General features: G+C 39.8%; 2 protein-coding genes across 2 annotated transcripts; one reads left to right on the forward strand and one right to left on the reverse strand.

Moving 5' to 3' along the window:
• Nucleotides 1-89: 89 nt before the first annotated feature.
• Nucleotides 90-10,308, reverse strand: suz12b (SUZ12 polycomb repressive complex 2 subunit b). Its single transcript, XM_086034684.1, has 17 exons — nucleotides 9,986-10,308; nucleotides 9,614-9,758; nucleotides 8,097-8,143; nucleotides 7,953-8,017; nucleotides 7,790-7,858; nucleotides 7,649-7,698; nucleotides 7,033-7,118; nucleotides 6,731-6,962; nucleotides 6,545-6,650; nucleotides 6,317-6,422; nucleotides 6,051-6,228; nucleotides 4,734-4,822; nucleotides 4,490-4,633; nucleotides 2,479-2,636; nucleotides 2,187-2,385; nucleotides 1,402-1,481; nucleotides 90-497 (listed from the first exon to the last, which is right to left on the reverse strand). The coding sequence occupies exons 1-17, from the start codon at nucleotides 9,998-10,000 to the stop codon at nucleotides 182-184; spliced, it is 2,085 nt and encodes a 694-aa protein (XP_085890810.1). The 5' UTR covers nucleotides 10,001-10,308; the 3' UTR covers nucleotides 90-181.
• An 809-nt stretch (nucleotides 10,309-11,117) lies between these two features.
• On the forward strand, nucleotides 11,118-20,771 carry utp6 (UTP6 small subunit processome component). The gene is made up of 19 exons (XM_086034685.1): nucleotides 11,118-11,398; nucleotides 12,200-12,284; nucleotides 12,371-12,412; nucleotides 12,512-12,604; nucleotides 13,515-13,562; nucleotides 13,639-13,702; nucleotides 13,801-13,919; nucleotides 14,002-14,079; nucleotides 15,243-15,324; nucleotides 15,409-15,490; nucleotides 15,572-15,750; nucleotides 16,444-16,523; nucleotides 16,629-16,706; nucleotides 16,999-17,178; nucleotides 18,290-18,370; nucleotides 18,481-18,590; nucleotides 18,661-18,727; nucleotides 19,203-19,275; nucleotides 20,306-20,771. Exons 1-19 carry the CDS (start codon nucleotides 11,307-11,309, stop codon nucleotides 20,458-20,460), a joined length of 1,788 nt encoding a protein of 595 aa, XP_085890811.1. The 5' UTR covers nucleotides 11,118-11,306; the 3' UTR covers nucleotides 20,461-20,771.
• Nucleotides 20,772-22,486: the final 1,715 nt, after the last annotated feature.

The raw sequence follows: 22,486 nt of genomic DNA on the forward strand, positions 1-22,486 counted from the left end.
TTTGGTTGAGGCAAGTTTTAAAAACTTGTTTACCTTGTGTATTGGTCTGTTTGGAGCCAGACACTCTGCTGACCACCTCTAAGCACCAAAAGGTTGGAAATGTTTATTGAAAGGGGAGGAAATAGAGGCGGGGGAAATCCTCCCCCGTGACTACTACAAGTTCTGTGCAATTAAGCCTGCATCAGTCCGTGAGAGAGCTTTTTGTCCTCTTGCCCTGCTTCCCCGCACTGGAAGAGGCGGCGTTGCCGTTGCAGCTCCCCGCCGCCGCGAGCAGCGCGCGCTCTTGCCGCTCCCCGGCATCCTCCGGGAGCTCCTCCTGGATCTGCTTCAGGCGCGTCATGGCCCGGTCGATGGTGGCCGTGCCCACCAGGTTGAAGTCGTGCATGCTGACCAGGTGCAGGAGGAAGTTGCGGCAGAGGTTGCGGCGGACGATGTGCGCGCCGCAGTCGTCCACGAACAGCATGATTGCCTGGTTCATTTGGTTGTCCGCTATGAAGCTGACACACAGAGCACAACAAAACTTTATTGTATGAGAAATTGCATGTGAGTATACAGGTGCGTCTCAATTATGGTAGAACGGTTCATTCGTAACAGTAGTTTGATTAAAAATAAATAAAACGCAAAGGATAATACTTCTTAAGAGGCACATTTTTACCTGATTTCTGTATAAAAAAAAAACATTTATTGATTCTCATATTTTCGTTTCTTGAGATGGAAAATTGTGGGCAGTTTTTTAGGACACTTTTTACAACTTGCAATTAGGGTCAGTTGATAGTTAAAATTATACTATAGAAGTGAAAATGGACAATTGTACAATTCAAGGTTGTGAGAACACTGAAGTTTTTTCTTCCAAGCGGTCTTAAGATGAATACTTAAAATCAACAGGTTAAACCAACTGATTCGTTGGTCTAAATGGTGTATAGGAGTGGCTCTTTTCCCACTTAAAAAAAAAAAAAAAAAACCTTAGCTCGCCAAGTACCACCATAATGACCAACATTAAAATGCAGTAGTATAATAAGACTAACTGTTCATCAAAAACAAGATGTTTTTTATTCCTAAAATGTATATTTTGTACTATAGGTCACTGTAACTTCATTAGGAATTAAATTAGCGCTAAAATTAAAAAAAAAGTAAGAAGTATGAAAACTATTTTCTTAAAATACATTGCACATAAGTTACATACAAATTGACCTCAAGAAAAGCTTTAAAAAAAACAACAGTTCTTAATGCTTGGATGGAAACGTACTGTACTAAAAAGTTAAATGCAACTGAACAGTATAGGCAGTGATTATTTTGCATACCACCAGAGGGAGTCCACGTACCACAGGTGAAGAGTATTCTGTATGCAGTACACAAACTTTGTGGCTGGTGAGTATAAATGACGACTTGGTGTCCACATACCCGTGCTGCATGACATGAAGGTTCCACAGCTTCATCACCTCCTTCTCTCCTTCATTGACATCTGTGAACTCATCCAGTTGCTGGACAAAAAAAAAAAGAAAAGAAAAGAAAATGCTTAAAATCAACAACATTCTATGACCTCACAACTGCCAAATCAACACAATTGGAACCAATCAAATTTCCTTGCTTGCCCTTAAAATGCAGAGTTGTGTTTGTCATATAGATTTTCTTTCTAAAGAAAGACATTAGGTTATCCCATCAATTGGTGTTCAGTAGCATGCTTTCAGTAACAGCTGCATTATTGTTTGTATTGAACTTGTAAAAAATAAAGCTCTTGTGAAAAATAAGACTAAATATAATACAAAAAGTTGTATTCAAAATAAATATACTGGTTAAAAACAGCCCTTTGAGCAATTCATGGTAAAGTTCACAAACAGTAAAAAGTTCATGAAATTAAAGAACAGAGAAATTTGTGTGATTTGTCCAAAAATAACCCCCCCCACCGTTTCTTTTTTCTTTTTTTTTTTTTTAAGAATCGGAATCGAAAATCGTTAGGAACCAGAATCGTCCAAATTCAAGCGATGCCCAACTCCATTTACGAGCCAGCATCGATTACTCGTGTATCTCCACTATTTGCAGCAGAGCTCAACCACGACACAACCTAATCACTTCATCAAATCGTTTCTGACAAGCTGTGCCAAATGTTATACGAGAGTCTCCGACACTTAAGAGTAGTCTGCGGCCATAATAGAAGAAAATGTGTGGCAGTGGCAGCTCTTGCTTACCGTTGCGGTTTTCTCTCGGAGCCACTCGGGGTCCCGCTCATCCTCGCTGTCCACTTCCATCTCCTGGGGTCGCAGCGGCATGCAGCTGTCACTATGGAAGTAGAGGCGGTTGTGTCCACTCACGTAGGTCCTCTGCTGTTCCAACTCGCCATCCTCGGACTCCAGGAACTCGGACAGGCTTGGCTTGGTCCTCTTGGGCCTGCAAAAGAAAAACACAAAACGGAAGCATATCATGTGACGGCACATTTAAGCGGTCCTTTGAAGCGGCGTCAGGGTGTGGTCAACCGTGTACCTGCAAACCAGTATGTGAGTGACGGCGGTCCTCTTGACGGGGCCGTTGCGGCTGAAAGCGAAGCCCGGTTGGCTGTGGATGTCCTGAGGATTGCCAACGTACGAGCCGTCGTAACACTCGTTGATGGACACGTCTATCCTTGCTCCTTTGGGGTGAGGCTGCAAATTCAAACAAAGGGGAAAAAACAAAATATCAGAAACACTTGGTCAAAAACAACCAAAGTGTTTTTTTTCCCCCCGTGTATTTCAATGTCATCACTGAAAAGAAAAAGAAAAACAAAGGACAATGTTTTCCTAAATTCAAAATAAGGATTAAAAAAAAAAAAAAAAAAAAAAAATCAGTTTAGAGATTCATACATTACTCGTGGACAATAGTGACACATTATGCAGTGTTCCCAAGTCAGCATTCGCAATTCGCAAATTAGCATTTGTGTGAAAAAAATAAAAATGGCTGACAATGTCTCTTGTTTGTTTTACAGGAACGACCACAAATGGATATGTGTATGCAGGTGCGCACGCATGTTTCCTTCGTGCTATTGTCATATGCTTTTATTAGCCCGCTCTCTGTTTGCTCCTAAAATGCTGTAGTTATTATAATTCTTAAATATGATTTTATCTTCGTACGGCTTTATCGTTGACTATAAAGTCTTGCTTTAATTCGGTTTACTGTGAGCATGAATTTTTAATCAATTCAAACATGATGTTTGTGCTGTGGCGCCATCTTGTGGTATCTACATGATATTACACCCCCAGCATGTAGAACATGCAAACTTTACACAAGGAATTAAAAAAAATGTTTATCAAATTTTGGGGGTATATGCGTTCCATTGGACAAGGAGTAATCATATGTATTCATTGGTTGTATTAGCTATATAACATATATTCTGCATATATGGTTGTGCTCAAGACTTTACATACTCAGGCAGAATTATTGGCAATTTTTGACCATTTTTTAAAAAAACTTTTACATTTAATTTCATGATTGTGCTATCCTTAGAGAGGAACTAAACCTCCAAACTGTTATATTTTAAATGGGCATATCTTATTTATCAGGTGCTGTGAAGTCTCTATTGCAAGAAAAAACATTGAAAAAAAAAACAAAAAAACATTGATAATATTTCATCTACTTATTTCTGGGGTCTGATCTTTTTTTCGGTCTTTTCACTCGCTAGGTGCGAATTTGCAGCGTGACGTGTTTTTGCCAACTACGGCACCGCAATACACTGGATTGTCCGCTTAATTAAAAAAAAAAAACACACATAAAGTTAGTAAATAGTCAGCAAAAACAAGCTACACATTTGATTTCATCACAAAAGCTACAAACCATGATCAGAAACATCACCTCCCTTTACTTAGAGAATTGTGAGCTGATCTGGATCCCTTTTAGCAGATCTCATTCACGTCAAAACGATGTGCAGCGCAATGCTTTTTATTCTGTGCTACATTTCCTTTGATGACCGCCACGTGTTTTCCAGCTCAGCCTTGTGATAGACAGGCTCGAATGAGTACACCAAGCCCACTTGCTTCAGAATCTCTTCCGGTCTGCAGCTGATCATGATTTTACCCAACCTGGCGCCTCCTCATGTTGATTAATTATACGTTTATTATAATATACTGAAGAGTACAGCGTTTTGACCCGATCCCTCATGTTTTCTTTAACAAATCCTAGACAACTTAAAATTCTGTCAAGTTGCGTAAACTTATGAGCACAACTGTATAATCTCCGGCCAAGATGTTACTCCAGTAAATTTGAAAAATTCCTCAAGACTGCCAAAAAATTGAGGTTGTTGGTAGGACTGCTTTCTATTCACGAGAAGAAATACGAGCGTAATTATGGCAGTTGTCGGCCATGATCTATGTTTATGCTCGACCGGAATACTTCGAGGTCAGATACTCGCCAGGATTCTTGAACGCAGCTACAAAAAACAAAACAAAAAAAACCAACTCATTGACTTTTAAATTCCCGTTTTGATTGCCACAAGAGATATGATGGGAATGTTATTCTTCCTTACCACATAGTTGAAGATGAAGCGCGAGTGGGAGAGTTTGAGGTGTTTGAGGAGGCTGTACAGCTTGCTGCAGTTCAGCGTGCACCAAGGGCAGTGAAGGTCATCCCTCGCCTCCGTCTGTTGCCGCGTGTTGTTGTTGTACAGGAACTAAGTCGGGGAAAGGCCACAACACGTCCAGTAACTGGATGACCAAAGCCACATCCACAGCGGTGCCCTCACGTATCGTTACTCTCGCTAAAGCGTTTACCTGATAGAATATCCGCAACTTTTGGCGTGGCTCACACGGGACGAGTTCTTTCCTCGTCTGGATATCTGTGCTGACCGACTCTTTCACTGCTGAAAACAAATCCGTGGGGGGGTTTGGTCAACCGGTCATTCGAACACATGCTTTCACACTTTACCAAGAATGTACACACGGCGAGGTTTCGAAATCATGTCTATTTGAAATAATGACACGCGACTCTTTCTGGAGTGCATTTAAGTGCTCATCAGTCAATGTTACTGACTCAAGCACTGAACTATCATGGTTGTGTTCAAAGGGTGAGTGCACATGTTGTCAAAGCTGCGCAAGGTGGTTTGGATTATTGGACATTTGACAAGGTTTTTCAGTTATTACATTTGTGGTTAAACGATTGTGCGAGTGAGATAAATGTAAGGAGGCTGCTTCTCCAAGCTTAGAAAAGAATTAGCGACCCAAACAGAAGTACACCGCACCATTAGTGACTTTGAAAAGTTGTGATGGTTTGACTCATTGGGCACTTCGGCCAGTTGGAAGAAATCAAAACAAATACCCTCGCACAAAATGCGGAAAATAAAAGGAAAAAGACAATAGTCGTTTTGAGCAAGAAGTCAAAAGAAAGTACAATGCTGCTTAGACTTACAAATTGAATTTGCTCAATGACCATCAGGGTCCAACATTAACAGTGGCCTGATGGCCATGAGCCAGTTTAGCAATCTGTTTTTCATAATACTACGAAATCACGCATTCTTGCTTTTGACATCAAATATTTTTAGTTTTATCCACAAAAAATTGATCATGACATTTTACCGCACTGTGCAGACTTTTTGCACTTATCAGGATAATATGCAAGAACTATTCATATTTTTTTTGTAACATTTGTATCAATTTACTTCACCTTTTGCACCATTGCTAACTTTTTACTATTACAGTGGTACCTCTACTTACGAACGTCTCTTCATACGAAAGTTACGAAACGTCTCAACAGGAAAATATTGCCTCGTTACGAAAGAAATTTCAGTATATGACCGTCCGCAACGTATCGACAGTCGCCACGTTATTAAATCAGTTCTTTACAAAACGCCAGACTAAAACCACTTCTGAGAGAGAACATGAACCAAAGAGGGCAAAAAGCGATGAGGACAGCAATTAAAAGGTAAACCACCACCATTCTTATTCTTTACTCTATTCTCTGTTTTTGACATTATGCACTATTCTCATTTATTGTGCAATAATCTAATTGCAGAGGACTGGTCAGTCCTTCAAATGTTTACATTTTTTTTGCAAGAGCGCCTCTCATAAAAAAACAAAACAAGGGTCTCTCACCCAATGGGGTGGCTCTGTGGTGACTAGTCCTGGTCTCCATGGGGCCAGAGGTGTCCGAGTTTCGGGTAGCCAGTGGTTTCGCGACGGGGGCTGTGGACTTCCCACTGGCCTCACCAGTCCAGCGCAGAGTAAATTGCAACGTGGGTCCCTGAGAAAACGTTTCAAACGGCGGCAGCCTCTGAAGTAGGAGACACACGAAAACACGTCGGTCGGTCATTTGATACGAGAAAGACCATCGGCGGAACCGTGATTGTGTTCAACCTCACCTTGCCGTCAAGGATGGTCTCCCATGTGGCTCGCTTCTTGCTCACCGGGCTGTCCTCCATCCCCTGCATGGACACCTCATACTCGCCATCTAGCAACTGCAACCTCCTGCGCGGGTCAAAAGCAGGAAGCATTTACACTTCAACGGCCACTTCGTTTGGAAAACAATCAAACGGCACACGCAATCGCCATGGTTTGCTGTTGTGAATGTAAATGAACCATAAATGTACCTGTTCTTATCAAAGACAGTCATTTGAGCAACATAGGTCTCTGTCGCGTCCCCTTCTTCTTTATGAGACGAGTTCCTCTTCTTTCTACTTTGAGTATCTCTCACATCTACACACACACACACAGATACGCCGTCGTTACATTCGTATCACGGAAGGCTTCGCCGTCGACTTTGGGAAGCTTCTTACCGATGTTCTCGTTGGCTTCGCCGTTGGGCAGGCCGTTGGCTTCCCTCCGGCCCGCGCGCGACACTCTGAAGAGGAGCGAGTACGACTTGACCATGTGGCTGTTGCTGGGCTCAAACTCGTTGCTGGACACCACTAATGAGGGACACGAGGCCAGCTTGCTTTGCTGGCTGTCAGGGTTCAAAGGCACCTGCTTTTTACCTGTAGGCACTTGCTTAACTGGGCAGCTGACATCCTGCAAGGAGCAGACGAATGAGCGAATAAATGAGACGGCGCGATGAACGGGGTTGAATGTGACGACTCACCTTGCGTTTTTTATGGCAGACTTTGACAAGTAGCACCTCCAAGGAGACGGAATTTTGCTCATTCTCTGAGTTCTGAGATGGCTTTTCTAGACGTAGAAAAGGCAAGATTGCATCGTCAAAAAAATGGGGCTGTCAAGAGTGGATCTCCACATGATGTACGTAAGATTATTTCTCATACTTGGCAGGGAAACTTTGACAACATGTATCCCGACGCAATTCACCTGACAGTTTAGCTGGCTGACTGGGTGCTGTTTTGGTTGCCGTGCGAGTTTAAAATTGGCTAAGTTCTTGACTATTTAGTGATGTCTGTGACCAATGTTGGCTATGGGATGAAATAATTACACTTATCAAAACATTTTTCCTTATAGGAAAAGGCAGACGTATTTTGGAGGGAGGTTTTATTGTCGTAAGCACACATCTTACCCAGCGACTAATTTGGGCAATAACCATGAAAGATGGCACTCAAAAACAATCACAAATATTATTTTATTACATTACATTTCTTTCTTGCGTCATTTGGAGTCAGACGACACCATTCAACATGTAAATATTCACCTTAAATTCTTATTCTGGCAAGTGCAATAATGCTTTTGGGATCAACAGTAGGTGTACTTACCATCCTTATGGAAGAACCCAGTAAAAGTTAATTGCAGATGAGAAGACAAGCTAAAAACACACAAAAGTGGAAATAAAGTCAAATGTGATTATTGATTTGGTTAGTAGTAGTAACATCAAAGATAGTTTCGGCCAATGTTACCTGGGAGATTCCTGCTCTCCCTTCATCTTCTCTACGGTTTGCAACATGTTATCTACTTTGAATGCTTTCCTGGGAACCAAAAGAAAAAGATTTGGAATTTAAACTTTGCTACCTAGACAATAAACAGGATAGACACAAGATGCGCTTGCGACATTTTTTGTACCTTTTGGCATTTGAGCGACCATTTCTATGAGACATGAAGGTGAGAGTCCTGTGCAAAAATATCGGCTAAAAGGAAGGAGGGTATAATCGCTTTTTAGATACTGAATTAATTAAAAGCAATAAAACATGTAATTCTGCAACTTACTGCAATCAAGTTCCTGGTGCGAAGAAATCTATAGATCTGTGTTGGCTCTGGGAAAGAAAAAATAATCCACACTTCATCAACCCCATTGTATTTTAACACATTATAAAAAAATCTAAATTAAAAGAAATGTCACAAGTTGAAGCTAATATACAGTTCTGGGGCAGGGAGAAAAACAATCAAATGAGCCTGTGCAGTGTAAATGCTGCCGCCAGAGTCCTTACAAACACGAGAAGACTAGACCACATCGCACCTGGCTTCCTGTGAGTCAAAGAATAGATTAAAAAAATCTTTCTGCTGGTCTATGAATCTCTAAATGGCCTTGGATCAAAATACATGCAAGATGTACGTACTAGTACCCTACGAAGCATGCAGAACCCTTAGGTCGTGGTGCAGGTCTCTTACGTGCTCCCAGAACCAAAGTTAAGCAGCATTTAGTTACTTTGCTCCTCACCTGTGGAACATACTCCCCGAATACCCGAGGTCTGCTCAAATTGCCAGTTCATTTAAATCAAGGCTGAAAACATTGTTTACTGCAGCATTCTCATGAATCTGTCCTTTATTCTCTTTCTTTAACCCTCATTTGCATGCTAGCTTTTAATTAATTAAGAAGGATGCTTGGTTTTATTCATTTTAATTTAATTGTATTAAATGATTTTATTATGGTTTTTGTAAAGTCTTAATATTTTGTTATCTCTTTCTGTAATGCTTATGTTTGATATAAAGCACTTTCAAATGTCTTGTACATGGAATGTGTTATACAAGTAAACTTGCCATGCTTTGCCTATAAGCAAATGAAGGAGACTGGTCTAATCTGGCTTTAAAATAGTTAAACTAGGACCTAAGGTAACAACTGAGATACTACTTAATTTCTCATTCTAAAAAAATATAATGGGCCTCTCTTTTTCTGACAATCAACTAGGGCTGCACAACATATCGGGAAAAAAAATATTGATATCGCAATAATAGTCTATCAAATTTGCATATTTTCAATAATTTTCTTACAGAATTTTACGCTTTTATTTGAATTTGACTAGTCAGAGGAACACTTGAATGCGCATCCCCACCCAATAGTTGGACATTATCTAGGGGAATTACAATTAATTAGCTAAGAAAACATTGATCTTGCGTATTTTGTAAAACATTCTTTCATTAGATAATAAAATGTCATTTCTTTAGGTACATGTCAGATATTCCAATAATATTGATATCGCTGGAGTAAACAGCCATATCGCATGTTTTTCCAATATCGTGCAGCCATACAATCAACCCCCAAATGCTTCAAAATCAGATAACGTACCCAGTATATTTTATTGCTAAAAATACCACTCTACATTGATGCTACTTTACAGTTATGGGCTTGGAGAAAAACAATCTACTTGGTAACCAGACGAAATATGCACGTCAACATATGGGTTAAATAGAATTAAACTAGGAGCAAAGTACTAAAAAGATAGCACTGATTAAAAACATTGGTGAAACCAAACTCAACAACGACGTATCAAGGACTGAAGTCTCACTTTCGAAGGCCTGGAGGAAGAGCTCATGGTCGGCCTGAATCTGCTCCATCTTCGGCTTCTTCACAGAGTTCAACATCGCCGACGAGGCGGGGTACACGGCGCCGTTCGCTTTGCAACCCGCCCCGCTCATAATGTGGCCGGAATTCTACGAGCGGACATAATATAAATATTCACATTAAAACACACACAATTACGGGACAAACAATGGCTGTGCCGCAAAAGTTACCGCAACGGCTAGCACGGCGGCTAACGAAACCACATTTGCTAGAAGGCTAGTTAGCTTGGGTCAGTGTTCTTTTGGTCCGACGTGAAACTAATACTGACGAAATATTTCACCGTAGTGTGTATTCGACAGGAATAAAGACAGCCTACCCTGGCGGATGGCATCAATTTGTTAGCCTCGCTGTCCCCCCAGCACGAGCCTGGAAGAGTCAACAGCGGAAGCCCATGAAGATGAACAGGACGCGACGAGAAGCTGGTCGCTGGCTAGTTAGCTAGCGATGCTAGCATAGTTTACCGGTAACTAAACCGGTAGTGATCCCGGTTTGCCGCGCACAGCCACGAATATTGTTCTTCTATCGGATATGAACTGAATAATTTTCATGACATTAATAACGCCCTATTGGTAATTTTCTGCCGTGCGGCGTCCCTTCAATTTGGAATGAACAACAGAGCATTGCTCATTTGTCAGCCAATGAGAGCCGGACCGTGTGAATCCACGACTGCGATTGGCTAATGGAAACAGGAAGTGACGCGTACCCGCTCTCGACATCTGCGATTTTGCGGGAAACGGAGCGGGCGTTCAAGTGGATGAATCCATACAGTCAAGCTTGCGTATTTTCCTTTACAGAGTACCCTAAGAATTTCTCGCCACGCATTCTTACACAATTTAACTCATCCGTGTCCTAAACAAATGAAATCACTATCACACCTGGAGTAACTGCATTTTGGTCAGTATAGTGCTCAAGAGTGAAAGCACAGCCTGTTTACTGCTTTATTTTTAAATCCAGTACTGTACTTTTTTTTTTTTACTCTTCATGCACAGTCACACATTTTCACATTCAAAGCACCATTCATTTTTAAGTACAGCTGAGTTGTACAGTATCTAACTTTAATGTTCAGCAGGTGTGCATTTAATCTTTGACCACTGTTTGTTTTTAAACATTTAATAAAGTACATTTTTGTTTAATTTTGTATGCAATGCGTTTTAATTAATTCTTTTAAGCACGTTTTATTTTAAGCATGTTAAAATAGCTTACAATTGTGAATATACTTAAGTTTTTAGTAATACAACCCCTGCCTACTTTTTTAATGAAAACTTGTTTGTAACTGTATTTTAATGTTGGCCATGGAGGAGCTACTTTTTTGTGACGTGGTAATTATTATTGAAAATAAATAAATAATAGAACTCCCGATTTACATAATGTACGTATCGAGATGACTATAATTACAGTAAACCCTTGTAATTACTTGGACTACATGTACTTGTTTTCCAGTCGGAGGTATTTGGTGAGAGACCCGGAAGTTTGGAGAATCACAACTTCCGGACATGTGTGAGGGCATAAGTGTGTCGCTAACGCTAGCTGTCTCGTGGCACGATATTAATTTGATAATAGCCCATTGACAAAGCTGACATTAGGTCATTCTATTTAATCAGAAATATCGGTGAATGTAATTCTTTTGAGAGGACAAGATGGCGGAGATTGTTCAACAGCGGATCGAGGACAGAATTCCGGAGTTGGAGCAACTGGAAAGAGTGGGACTCTTCACCAAGAAAGAAGTCAAGTAGGAGAACACACTGACACTTATAAAATGTGCTTGAATTACGATCGTACAGTGTTGATTAGACAAACAGTAAACATCGGGCGTAAATAACTTGCAGTAGGACTTCTTAACATCACTTTAACAGAATCTTGATAAGGCGAATAGAAAAATACAAGTGATGGATCTTATCAATAAATGTAATTTTTCAAAATGGTTGCACGGTAAAATGAATCATTTAGCTTGAAAAAAAAATTAATAAAATAAACTTTCCAACGATATCAATCAAGATCACTCTGATAGGTTAAAAACTAATAGGTATTTCTTCTCGAGTTTCGTAAATAAAACAAATTTCCATTAAATGTTCAGATTATGTTTATTGCGGCCTCATCTACCAACTTTAGTGTTAATTCCACGATTCGTCATTAATTTGGCATTAATTAATCCTTAATAGGTACATAAACTGTCAGATGTCTTTTACCGAGTGCCAGGGATACAACCTTTCAAAATCGTTAATTTTAGGGATGCGGAGAATAATTATTGTAATCCCCGTTTACGACACCACTGTGAAAAGCCCTAAATCAACCTGATGTCGGCGTGGTGATGAAATGCTTTTTCCACGAATGATAAAGCAATAGAACCTCTATGGGTGCTCAAGTGTATGTGATTTATGGATTGCAGCTACCCATTGTGAACGTGTCTAAGATCCTTAATTGAGGGTATTTTTTTACAGGACACCTGTAACCTGTTTTAATTTTGGGGGAAAATACTGACTAATACTTATACTCATCATGAATAAGTCAAGCACAACTTTGTGTTTTGCAGAGCCATCATCAAAAGGGTGTCATCACTGGAGTACAAACTCCACAGGCTGATCATCAATAAAGATGACTTTATAGGATACATACAGGTCGAGTGATCAAACCTCTAATTCACACACATTAATCTCACCGATGTTGAAAAGGCTCATTTATGGACAATGTTGTTAAATTGCAGTATGAAATCAACGTCCTGGAGTTGGTCAAGAAGAGGAGAGCGGTTGGTGGACGTTTTATATTTTTAGGACATTATGATTATCATTTTATTTGTCCGTGCTGTTTTTAAAACTGCTTCTAATCTACATGTTTGCTTTTGCAGCACATACGCTACCAGTTCAAGAGGGAAGAAATTGAGTTTCCCATCATACACAGAATCAACAGTGTCTTCAGAAGGGCCACAAACAAGTGGAAGGTATTTTAGAAAAAGCATCCTCGTGCTGATAAAATATTAAGGACGTGTTGCACCACCAAAGCAAAACAATCTGATTGTGTTGCACTGGTGATTGATTAACAACTGTCCTATTACAAGAAAAAGTCTTTTTTTTATATTTCAAATATCTTTATTGAACTGCCCATTTCTCTTTTCTTTTGTGGGAGGAGGAGCTGCTGTGTTTTATGAGGAGAAAACTGTCAAAACAGAAACAAGCTCTGACATTTAGTGGCAAAAGGAAAAAACGTTCACATTTTAAAGTCATATTCTTAACAAGACTACAATACAATAATTTGTAAAATATTGTACATTTATGAAAATAGTTGTCTTTTTTACAAGAAAGTAGTTGTAATGTTTCAGTATTCATCTCATAAAATGTAAGTTTAAAGACGTACTGTTAGATTAATGCAGTCAAGCATGTCTAAAAATCATGAATGCTGTAAATACATTTTTATGAGAAAAGTGTAGATTAACTCATTCCGTGCCAGGCATGTTTTTTTTTAAGAATCCAGTCATTCGATCCCAGGTACTTCTTTATGTATTTTTTCATGTGGAAGGGGAAAGGATAGTCTGAAAATGGCTGCAATGAATGAGTTAAAATCAGATTTTTGCAGAGTGCTGTAATTTTGCAATAATTACCAGTAATTCGTAATGACAATAGTAGTAGTTGTAATTTTCAAGAATAATTGCATTTTTACGACAATTAGGTCAATCTTATAGCAATTAAGTCTTCATAGGAAAAGTTGTACGATTATATCAATAGTTTTCTTTTTGAAAGAAACGAGTTGTACTGTTATAAGATTATTCTCACAAAAGTCTATTTGTATGATTGCAACAGATGTTTGTAATAGATGAAAATTAAATGAACAAATGCAAAACCAATACCTTGCAGGATGATGTGCAGCTTTGGCTCTCACATGTTGCCTTCTGTAAGAAATGGGTACGTACAAATGAATTATTGTCAATTAATTTATACAGCAAAGATGCAAATAAGTGATCATGGTGTCTTTCCTCAGGCTACGCGGGGGCAGCTCAGCAAGGTATTCTCAGCAATGCTAGCCATCCACCCTGACAAACCAGGTAACCATTATCTTGGACCATTTTAACTTTCATTTCCAGGGAAAATGAGCCAAACATCTTAACGCTATTTTGACTTGTGTACTTGTGTTTGCCTCTAGCACTATGGATCATGGCAGCCAAGAGCGAGCTGGAAGAGAGGAATTCCTCAGAAAGTGCCCGACATTTGTTCCTCAGGGCTCTACGCTTCCACTCAGGCAACAGAAAAGTCTACCAGGAAGTAGGCAGCAAGAACATTTGAGACATTTTCACTTGTTTTTACTTTCAAAAAGCATCCAAGCTAATTCCGTAATGCGTTGCAGTACTTTCGCATGGAGCTGCTACATTGTGAGAAGCTGAGGAAGCAGAAGGCGCAGCTGGAGAAAGCTCAGATTGACATTGTGAGTGGGTCGGGATCCTGAAATATACAGTTTGAGAAGTTTACTTAGATATAGAAAATTAGAGTGGAAGTTATCTACACAAAGTTTACAACATAATTAAGTCAGGGGAAAAACGTGATTCCACTGAGTACTGTAACAATAAATAGTGTGGAATAATATTTATTGGGTACTAGAGGTCAGAGTTCAAGAGGAGAACAGCCTTGGAGACAAAGGTGGACCTCTTCCTGGCAGCCTTTTGAAAAATTATTATATACATTTTAATATTACTAATAATAACATTCATTAAATGCTAGTAGTAAATGTTATATTAAAAAAAAAATCAATGCTGCTGCAGTAGTTCTCTCATCTGATTTAGAGAATGCGGCGGAAATCAACTCAAATCTCAGCCACAGTTTTTTCTGCAATACAAAACTGGAATTGATTGATCAAAATTTTAATCGCAGCTGCACAATGTGGCGACATCGCAAATGATAACGAGGTTGTATATTTTTCCCGGTTATAAGTGAGCGAGACACAACCGCCTGCCACACGCCTCCAAGCGATAGAAATACATAATGTGTTTTACAACAACACTTAACCATAATTATAATTTCATACCTTCTCGTGGATGAAATAGTGAAGCTTGACTTAAAAATATACACGAGCATCGTACGCACCATGCCAATAAGACAATTGAATGGGAGCAAGCTCCGCCTTTTAATATATCTGCATTTTTTTTCTGAAGCAACCTGCTTCTTCCTTGACCGACACTCCATCTATATATCGATTGGAAAAAAAATAGTACAACACACTGTATGGGGAGCCTTAGAACATGATATATCCTCGCACAATAAACATCGCAAGGAGTCCTTATGCTAAATCGCCCAGTGCCTGGGGGTGAGTGGCCAACTGTCAAATTTTTGCGATGGTTGGGTCCTATTGGAATTTGTGTAGACTTTTTATATTCAACGCACAACAGCTGAAATCGTCATATAAAAAGTTGTTTAAATGTTTACAAATGTATTTTAAAAAAAAAAATAAAAAAACACTAAAGAAAGAATTGATTGTTGGAATAAGGCTTTGATATAAGATGTAGAAAAAGTAAAGTGCTTTTCAGATGCACTGTAGAAGATGGATGATAAAGTAAACAAAACTACGCTTCCTTTGTTTTTATTGGTGAAAAGGGCGAATACGAGTTCTCCGCAGAAATCCTGAGTGGGAAACTAGCGATGGTTGTGTACAATGACGCCACCGACAAAAACAAAGGTGGGCATGGTTCTTATTTGAAATCCTGACATTGTTTCATACACTGTCTGACTTAAGTAAGCATTGTATCTTTTGGCCCCACAGATGCCGAGTTTGTCATCTCACTCCTCAACATCGCATCCATTTTTGACTTCGCCAAAGACCTTCAAGAGGCCATCCTGCAGGAGTGAGTCACTACTAAACCTAATCTGTCCCAAAAATCCAAGATGAAGCTCACCCAAGACTTTTCTGTGCCCCTTTTCTCCAGCCTGCAAACCAAATTCTTAGATGACAGTGTTACATGGGACTTTTTGGCCAAGAGGGAGCTGGAGGCTCCCGGGGCGGGAGAGGAGCTCCGGACTGCCAAGGGCCGCGCGTCGGAGGTTGACCGAAGAGAAGCACAATGCTGTCGGGTCTACGAGAAAGGACTCGAAAGCGTCAACACCGGTAAGAGTCCTCGCATAGACACGTTTAATCGGTCGATTGAGGGTTTATTAGTTGCTCTTGCTCCTTTACCTCAATTAACCCAAGACATTTGTATGCATTTCGGGGAGATCGTTTTCATTTCACCAAACAGTGTTCGTAAAAAGGCATGCTAGGATAGGATTGGTGTGGAAGAACTTGGCAGAAAGCCCGTCAAACACTTTTGGGATGAAGTCGAGTTGGGGGTGTGACAAAAATCGCCACACATTACTAACATTTTGACCAAAGTCTTTAAATGCTGAGTGTGCCAATACTTTTGCCCATATATATAGTTGTTACGTCACACGTTCACTGACTACTATATACCCTATTTCCTCATGTGTTGATCAGGGGTGTTTATTTACAGAAATGTATAGTAAGTAACATCGGGTACGTGTTTTTGCACAAATGCATTTTTAAAATCAACATTTGAATTTGCTAATCTTTTGATTTTAAATATTCATTGAAAGGAATAGAAAGTTGGTTTGATAGTTTTTCAGGGAATACAGTAATCTTAAAATGTAGTAGATGTGTTTTTTTTTTTTTTGAGCAACACAGGATTTCATCTGATAATCTTTGATGAAATACAAGCAATTGATTTGGCATTTTTTGTGTAAAAACGTTAATTTGAGTGAACAATTTAACACATCTTTTGTGACGGTGTCTTACCTCCCGCAGAACCCATGTGGACCGCCTACGTCGCCTTCTGTCTGGAGAGGGTGAAAAGGAAGACAAATGTCCAAGAGTTGAAGGACAAGGTACTCAAGGAGCAACCCACGGTGGCTCTGCACGTTGTCACTGTGTTTGGGGATGAAAAAAAGACGAGAACAAGCGAAATAGAAAACTGAAGTTGTGCATTACAGAGACGAGAGAGGCTGCTGGGAGTTCTGCGGCGCGCACACGACTCATCACTGCTGAAAGAGGATTATTACAAGACCTGGGTGAGACAGGAGAACAATTGTCTTTGAGCAAGGGTGGGCAACTTTGGTCCTCGAGGGCCGCTGTCCTGCATGTTTCGCCTCCTCCCACACACCTGATTAACAAAAAAACCCAAAAAAAAACAGCTAGTCATCAAGCCTCGCAGAAGCCCGATTATCATCCCGACGATTTGAATCAGGTCTGTTCGGAGGAGGGAAATATCTAAAACATTCAGGATAATGGTCCTTGAGGACCGGAGTGTTCGAATATTCTGACCTTCGGATTCCTTCAACGCATTGTCCTGTCCTCGTGCAGCTACAGATCCTGCTCTCGTCAGGAGATGAAGAGGGCGCAGCCGACATCGCCATGGCAGCCGCGCAGCGCTACAGCCAATCATTGTCGGCGTGGAGCATGGCTTTGCAGACGCTGATTCAGTTGGGGAAAAAAGACCTCGGACGGCTGTTCCACGACGCACTCGCACACATCCATCCCAAGGTGCGCACACACACCTGTCGAAGTGTCTTTTAGCTCAAATTAGCCTCCATTCAATCCTTTCAACTTCCCCGATCACTTCCCCCAGTCCTCACGAAAGCAATAGGCAACATAAAATAATGATCAAAATGAGTGAAAACGATTATGAACTATATTTAAACTCTATGACATCGTCATATAGTCAAGAAAATAGTTTGCCTGGCTTTTCATAAGACTTGAGCCATGAGCAGTAACAGCCTGAGGAGGATTACTACACTTTATGCAACTCGAGAAGGTGTTAAGCCGCCAGGCATCTTGAAATACCCCCACTGTCAAACTAAACATCAAACTAAGAAAACTACACGCTGTGTATTTAAAACAACCGCATAATTTCACTTTAAGTCATGAACAGCAAGCAAAAATTGCTTTGCATTAGATTATTTTTGTAGGTTAACTTTACGCCAAAATAAAGGTAAATGAACCATTAACATGAAAGACATCTTGATTTGGCACACCTGTGAGGTGGGATGGATTATCTTGGCAAAGGAGAGGTGCTCACTATCAGATTTAGACTGGTTTGTGAACAATATTTGAGAGAAATGGTGATCTTGTTTACGTGGAAAAAGTTTTAGACCTTTGAGTTCATCTCATAAGGGACTGAAACGAAGCTATTTTTTTCCTCACCAAATTGCCATCTTTGCAATTTGAAATTGCATTCTACTACATTAATGTTGATTTAAATTTGATTAATTGTTCCCCCCGTGCAAACTGTAAACTCCAAGGGTGATATTTACATGCGACATAAAAAAACTACACATACTCATTCTGGGAGAAATTCTAACAGTGGATATTAATGTAGATTTATGTTCATATTTAGGTCTTTGACATTGCCATCTTTTCAAATCCAACAACTAGATCACAAGCTAGATGACAGCTGCTATGCTGGTTCACATAGCTGACTTTCACGCATCTAGTGTTAGCTCGACTTGGCTGGGATGTAGTTTGCTGGGATGGACTCCAGCTTCCCCATGACCCTGAATATAATTTAAAATGAATGGAATTATCGTCATAAATGTCTCTGCATGATTATTAAGATGCTTCTTTCTGCCTGAACTGCGTCCTTTTGCGTCAGCAGGAAAGCTTACCAATTTGGCGGCTGCAGGTCCAGTGGAGCGTGGCCAACCAGACCCCAGAGGAGACAGAAGCCATTTTCAAGGTTCAAATCACATCCACCAGACATGGCGATCCACACTGAGCAGTCATTAGTGTCCACGCAAAGATGATAATACTTTCGCCGGACACTTTGTTCTTCCCGCTTGCTCTCAGAGAGGTCTGTCGTCTGCGGTGGCGGCAGTTGCCACGGAGATGAAAGAGAGCTACGTTGATTGGTCATACTCCACTGGGGGCTATAAGAAAGCGAGAAAGACTTTCACAAGGTAAGTTCAGCGATCTTCCAAACTAGGTCGATTAAAGACCGTGACAGGGGGAATAACTCGTGTGTTTTAGTTTACAGGAAAACCGACCTCTATCTAAACCATTCTTCACCAAAATGATACAGATCGAGAAAGAACAAGTGAGTGCATTAACTACCGTTTTATGTTAAGTGATTTTTTTAAAATACAGTGAGGCCTCCAAAGACCAGGAAATATGATATAATATGATTATATTAAATATTTATATAAAATAAATCATTTGTTCAGGGTAAACTGTCAGCATCATAAAACCTTTAGCAACTAGCAATATTTTAAATAACATGGTAACATTTCTAACTAGCTTACAACTATAACAAATTTAGTGCACATACAGCAAATGAAATTGTGCCTAGCGTAAATGTTTGCTTTCCAAAAGTTCTAAAAGATGAAATACAACTGAACTGTGCTTCATAGATTTACTGTATTAGATAAAAAAAAAAAAAGTTTAATCCACTGATTCTTCACATACGGTACCACTACCATACTCCTAGTAGGTCACTTTGAGAGTCACTGCTCCACAAACTCACTGAGCTGAAATCCCCCTAGATCTGAGTTAACGTAGTGTTGTTCATGCAGGAGACCCCAAAAATGAACAATCTGCGGGACTACTACGAGAGGGTCCTGCAAGAGTTTGGCTCCTCCGATGAAGGTGAGATGAGTTCAAGTCAAATAGTCCGCCAGACACTACATTGTCAGTCCAACCATGTATTTTCCATGTCATTATTGATTAAAAAAGTAATTCAAACGGAGGTATGATAAGGATAAAAATAATTGGGACCCGTGGCCATTACACAAACTGAAAGGAAACAAGGAGTTGGTCCCCGCTTTGCAGCTATAATGCCTTCCACACTCTTGGGAATTTTTACCTATTCATCCAGCGGAACACAAAAGCTTTTTGACCGTTTTACGGGTTATGTGCCATCTTGTCGTGCAATGGACTTGATATTTCGTTAAACTGCTGACCTTTTGGAATTGAAGTTATTGGAAGAAATAAGCACTTTTCTATACTACACAATAAGCATGTTCGGACATTTGTTTCCGAAGCGTCCGAAGAATTTTAGCCTATTTGCCCCTCAGTACTGGAACATAGTAGTTCTTATTGGAAAGACTCCATAACACTTGTCCAAAATGGCTTCAAAAAATGAAGAGTGATTCTAAATTGTCTCGAGACTTTTGTCCAAATACAGTGGTGCGCTGATTTATGAGTTTAATCCATTAATCTATTCCAGCACCCCAAAAAAAAACCCAACAACAAAACTAGCATTCTACAGTATTTTACTTTATGAAAAAATATAACATAATTTTAAGAATTAAACAATGTTACAAGAATTATACATCATGGCCACCAGGGGGCAGTACACTACATAGAGATGAATTACTCCATGTACAATGAAACATAAAAGACAGTCTTAACTAAACTGTAATAAAATCAGTCGTTTTTCACAGAGGATAAAGAATAGATGCCCGTGAGTATTTTTGTGCGCTCAGTCTGCTTGTGTTGCTACTGCTTGTGGTCAGATACAAGTTGAAACCACAACGGCGATGCTAGTTTCGTTAGCCTGTATGGCGTTTTGCTTCGTGCGTCAGCATTAAATAGACTTCTCATAAGTTGTCTATAGTTTATAATTTAACGTTGATGCGAGCATTCTTTTTCAATCTTGAACTGTGCGTTTGTCAAGATCTGTGGCTGGACTACATCCAGGAGGAGATGGGGCCCCTCGGCCGCCCAGACAACTGCGGCAAGATCCATTGGAGAGCCATGAAGTTTCTGGAGGGCGAGAGCGTGGAGAGGTTCACCACCAAATACACGCTCCTGCAGACTGGACACCTCTGAGTGCGATTTAAAGAACGTGCAGGTTGCATGTTCTTTAATCAGCAGGAGCTGCTCAGCCTGAGGGAGCACATGTAGACGTTTGGCTGGTTTTCACAGTCGTTCATTGGAGGCATGGTTGTTTGGCCAAGTTTTACAAAGTCTGCTGTCCAGATTCTAAATGTTTTCCGGAGATGTAGAGAGAAATGTTTCCATTTGCAGTTACACTTTATACAGTCGAGTGGCGTTGCAAACTTATGCCAGTGGAATTTCCTGTTAAGATGACATACTGGGATACTGTACTGTTCAAATAAAAGTATACATTTTGTTTTGGATAGTGTATTTAAATTCTGTGGAGTCAATCCAAGTGGTTATCATACAAACGCATCCTTTTGAATCAATTTGAATTCAACAATTTAATCCAGAAATGAACGTTGTCGGGTGAGGAACTTTTCTGCTCTATGAGCAATTTATCCAGACTGTCATGCAATGGTAAAAGCAAAGAAGATTTCAGACAAACTATTGTACTAAATTGCACACACATTCAGCCCAAAAATGTTCTCAACTCATTCAGTGCCCAAGAACATATTTATATGTCCTTGGGATTGAATGAGTTAATCAATATTTAACTCATTCACTGCCCAGGAATATATAAAAATTTATATATTTTTAAATGTTTTTCAAACGGTAAGGTAAAAGAGGGTCTGATAATGTCTGGCACTGAATGAGTTAATATAACGGTAAACATTAGCAGAGATGGGCATTTTACAAAAAATTGAGCGTCCGTTATTCGTTACCTGTCTGCAGCGTGGGTAGCCTTCTGTCGTCCGTTATTCGCCTTTTTTTCTGGGGGGGGAAAAAAATAGTACCCGGCCTCTATAGGCCGGTCCGCCTCAAATTTTTTCGTCTATGCTTAATCCGTCTATTTTTTAATTTTTCCCGTCATTCATCAACCGTCACCGTCAGCAAAACGGGCACCTGTCGCTTATAGACTGAATGCCCAGCTCTGAACATTAGTGTAATATTCATCTGCGTATGACCCTCACTTAAAACCGAAATGGCTCCTGATAAAGAAACAGGATTCACACCGCTGATTTAACGTATTCCCTCAAACAATATATTAAAAAATAAGACTGTACATTGTCATACAATTTTTCACAGGACAATTACAGTGTTAACACTTTATTGCCTCATATACTGTAGCATCTTCAGTATAATATTAACTCAGCCTTTTAAGTACATTGTGAAAATTAAATCTAATGTAATCCTAACACGTAGAGGATGGCTTGAGTGATACAGTGGTTTCCTTCTCCATCAGCAGATTGATAAAAATTACTGTACATTTCCAGACCTCGACTTCCGTCAGTTACGCCAACTAAGACCTTAAGGCAGACAAAATGGCAACAATGTATTTCAATATTGATCCCTTTGGAAATGATGGAATTACCTTTACATTCGGTACACCTCAACAATACATTAAGTCGTATTTAAAGTGCTTCCCTTAACAGAAAAACAAAAACTACTCATTTCAATCGACAGAGAGGTACAGTATTCATTTCACAGGTTTAGCGTAATTGTTTACATGCTGTCTGGTGTAGCTCAATGAGAACATTGGAAAAACAGCTCTGTGTGATGCAGTGCAGTTGCACGAGACTACAGAGTAAAACTAAAATGATAAACAGTACACGAATGTCATTCCAGACTGATGATTATTTGTAAAATGTTGAAGGTGCACCTCATGTTGTGGCCCGTGTGACCGTTCTATATTTACCATTTGTGATTTTTCTGTGCAGAAGTCATCAAAAAGGACAGTGGTGCCTTGAGATAAGAATTCACTTTGTTCCGTGCCCGCAATTGTAACTTAAAAAGTCATATCTCAATCATTAATGGAAATGCCATTAATCTGTTACAACCCTTCTTCAAAAAAAGTTTTTTTCATAAGAAAAAAATGCGTTTACTTTATAAAAACTGAGTAATAAATTAAATGTATGGGATTTGTGAACGGTTGTGCAGAACAATTTGTGCTTTGTAAATGAATGCGGTAATCCAA

The sequence above is a fragment of the Filicampus tigris genome, chromosome 6 (genome assembly GCF_054856515.1).
Source record: "Filicampus tigris isolate MCC_2025a chromosome 6, RoL_Ftig_1.0, whole genome shotgun sequence".
Lineage (NCBI taxonomy): Eukaryota > Metazoa > Chordata > Actinopteri > Syngnathiformes > Syngnathidae > Filicampus > Filicampus tigris.

Bases quoted from the DNA above. Each gene is read 5' to 3' on its own strand.
- utp6 (XM_086034685.1), top strand. From the start codon at position 11,307: ATGGCGGAGATTGTTCAACAGCGGATCGAGGACAGAATTCCGGAGTTG. The intron at 16,524-16,628 runs GTACTCAAGGAG...TGTGCATTACAG, and splicing joins TCCAAGAGTTGAAGGACAAG to AGACGAGAGAGGCTGCTGGG. The intron at 16,707-16,998 runs GTGAGACAGGAG...GTCCTCGTGCAG, and splicing joins AGGATTATTACAAGACCTGG to CTACAGATCCTGCTCTCGTC.
- suz12b (XM_086034684.1), bottom strand. The intron at 7,859-7,952 runs GTACAAAAAATG...TTTGGTTCCCAG, and splicing joins GGTCGCTCAAATGCCAAAAG to GAAAGCATTCAAAGTAGATA. The intron at 1,482-2,186 runs GTAAGCAAGAGC...TTTTTTGTCCAG, and splicing joins TCCGAGAGAAAACCGCAACG to CAACTGGATGAGTTCACAGA.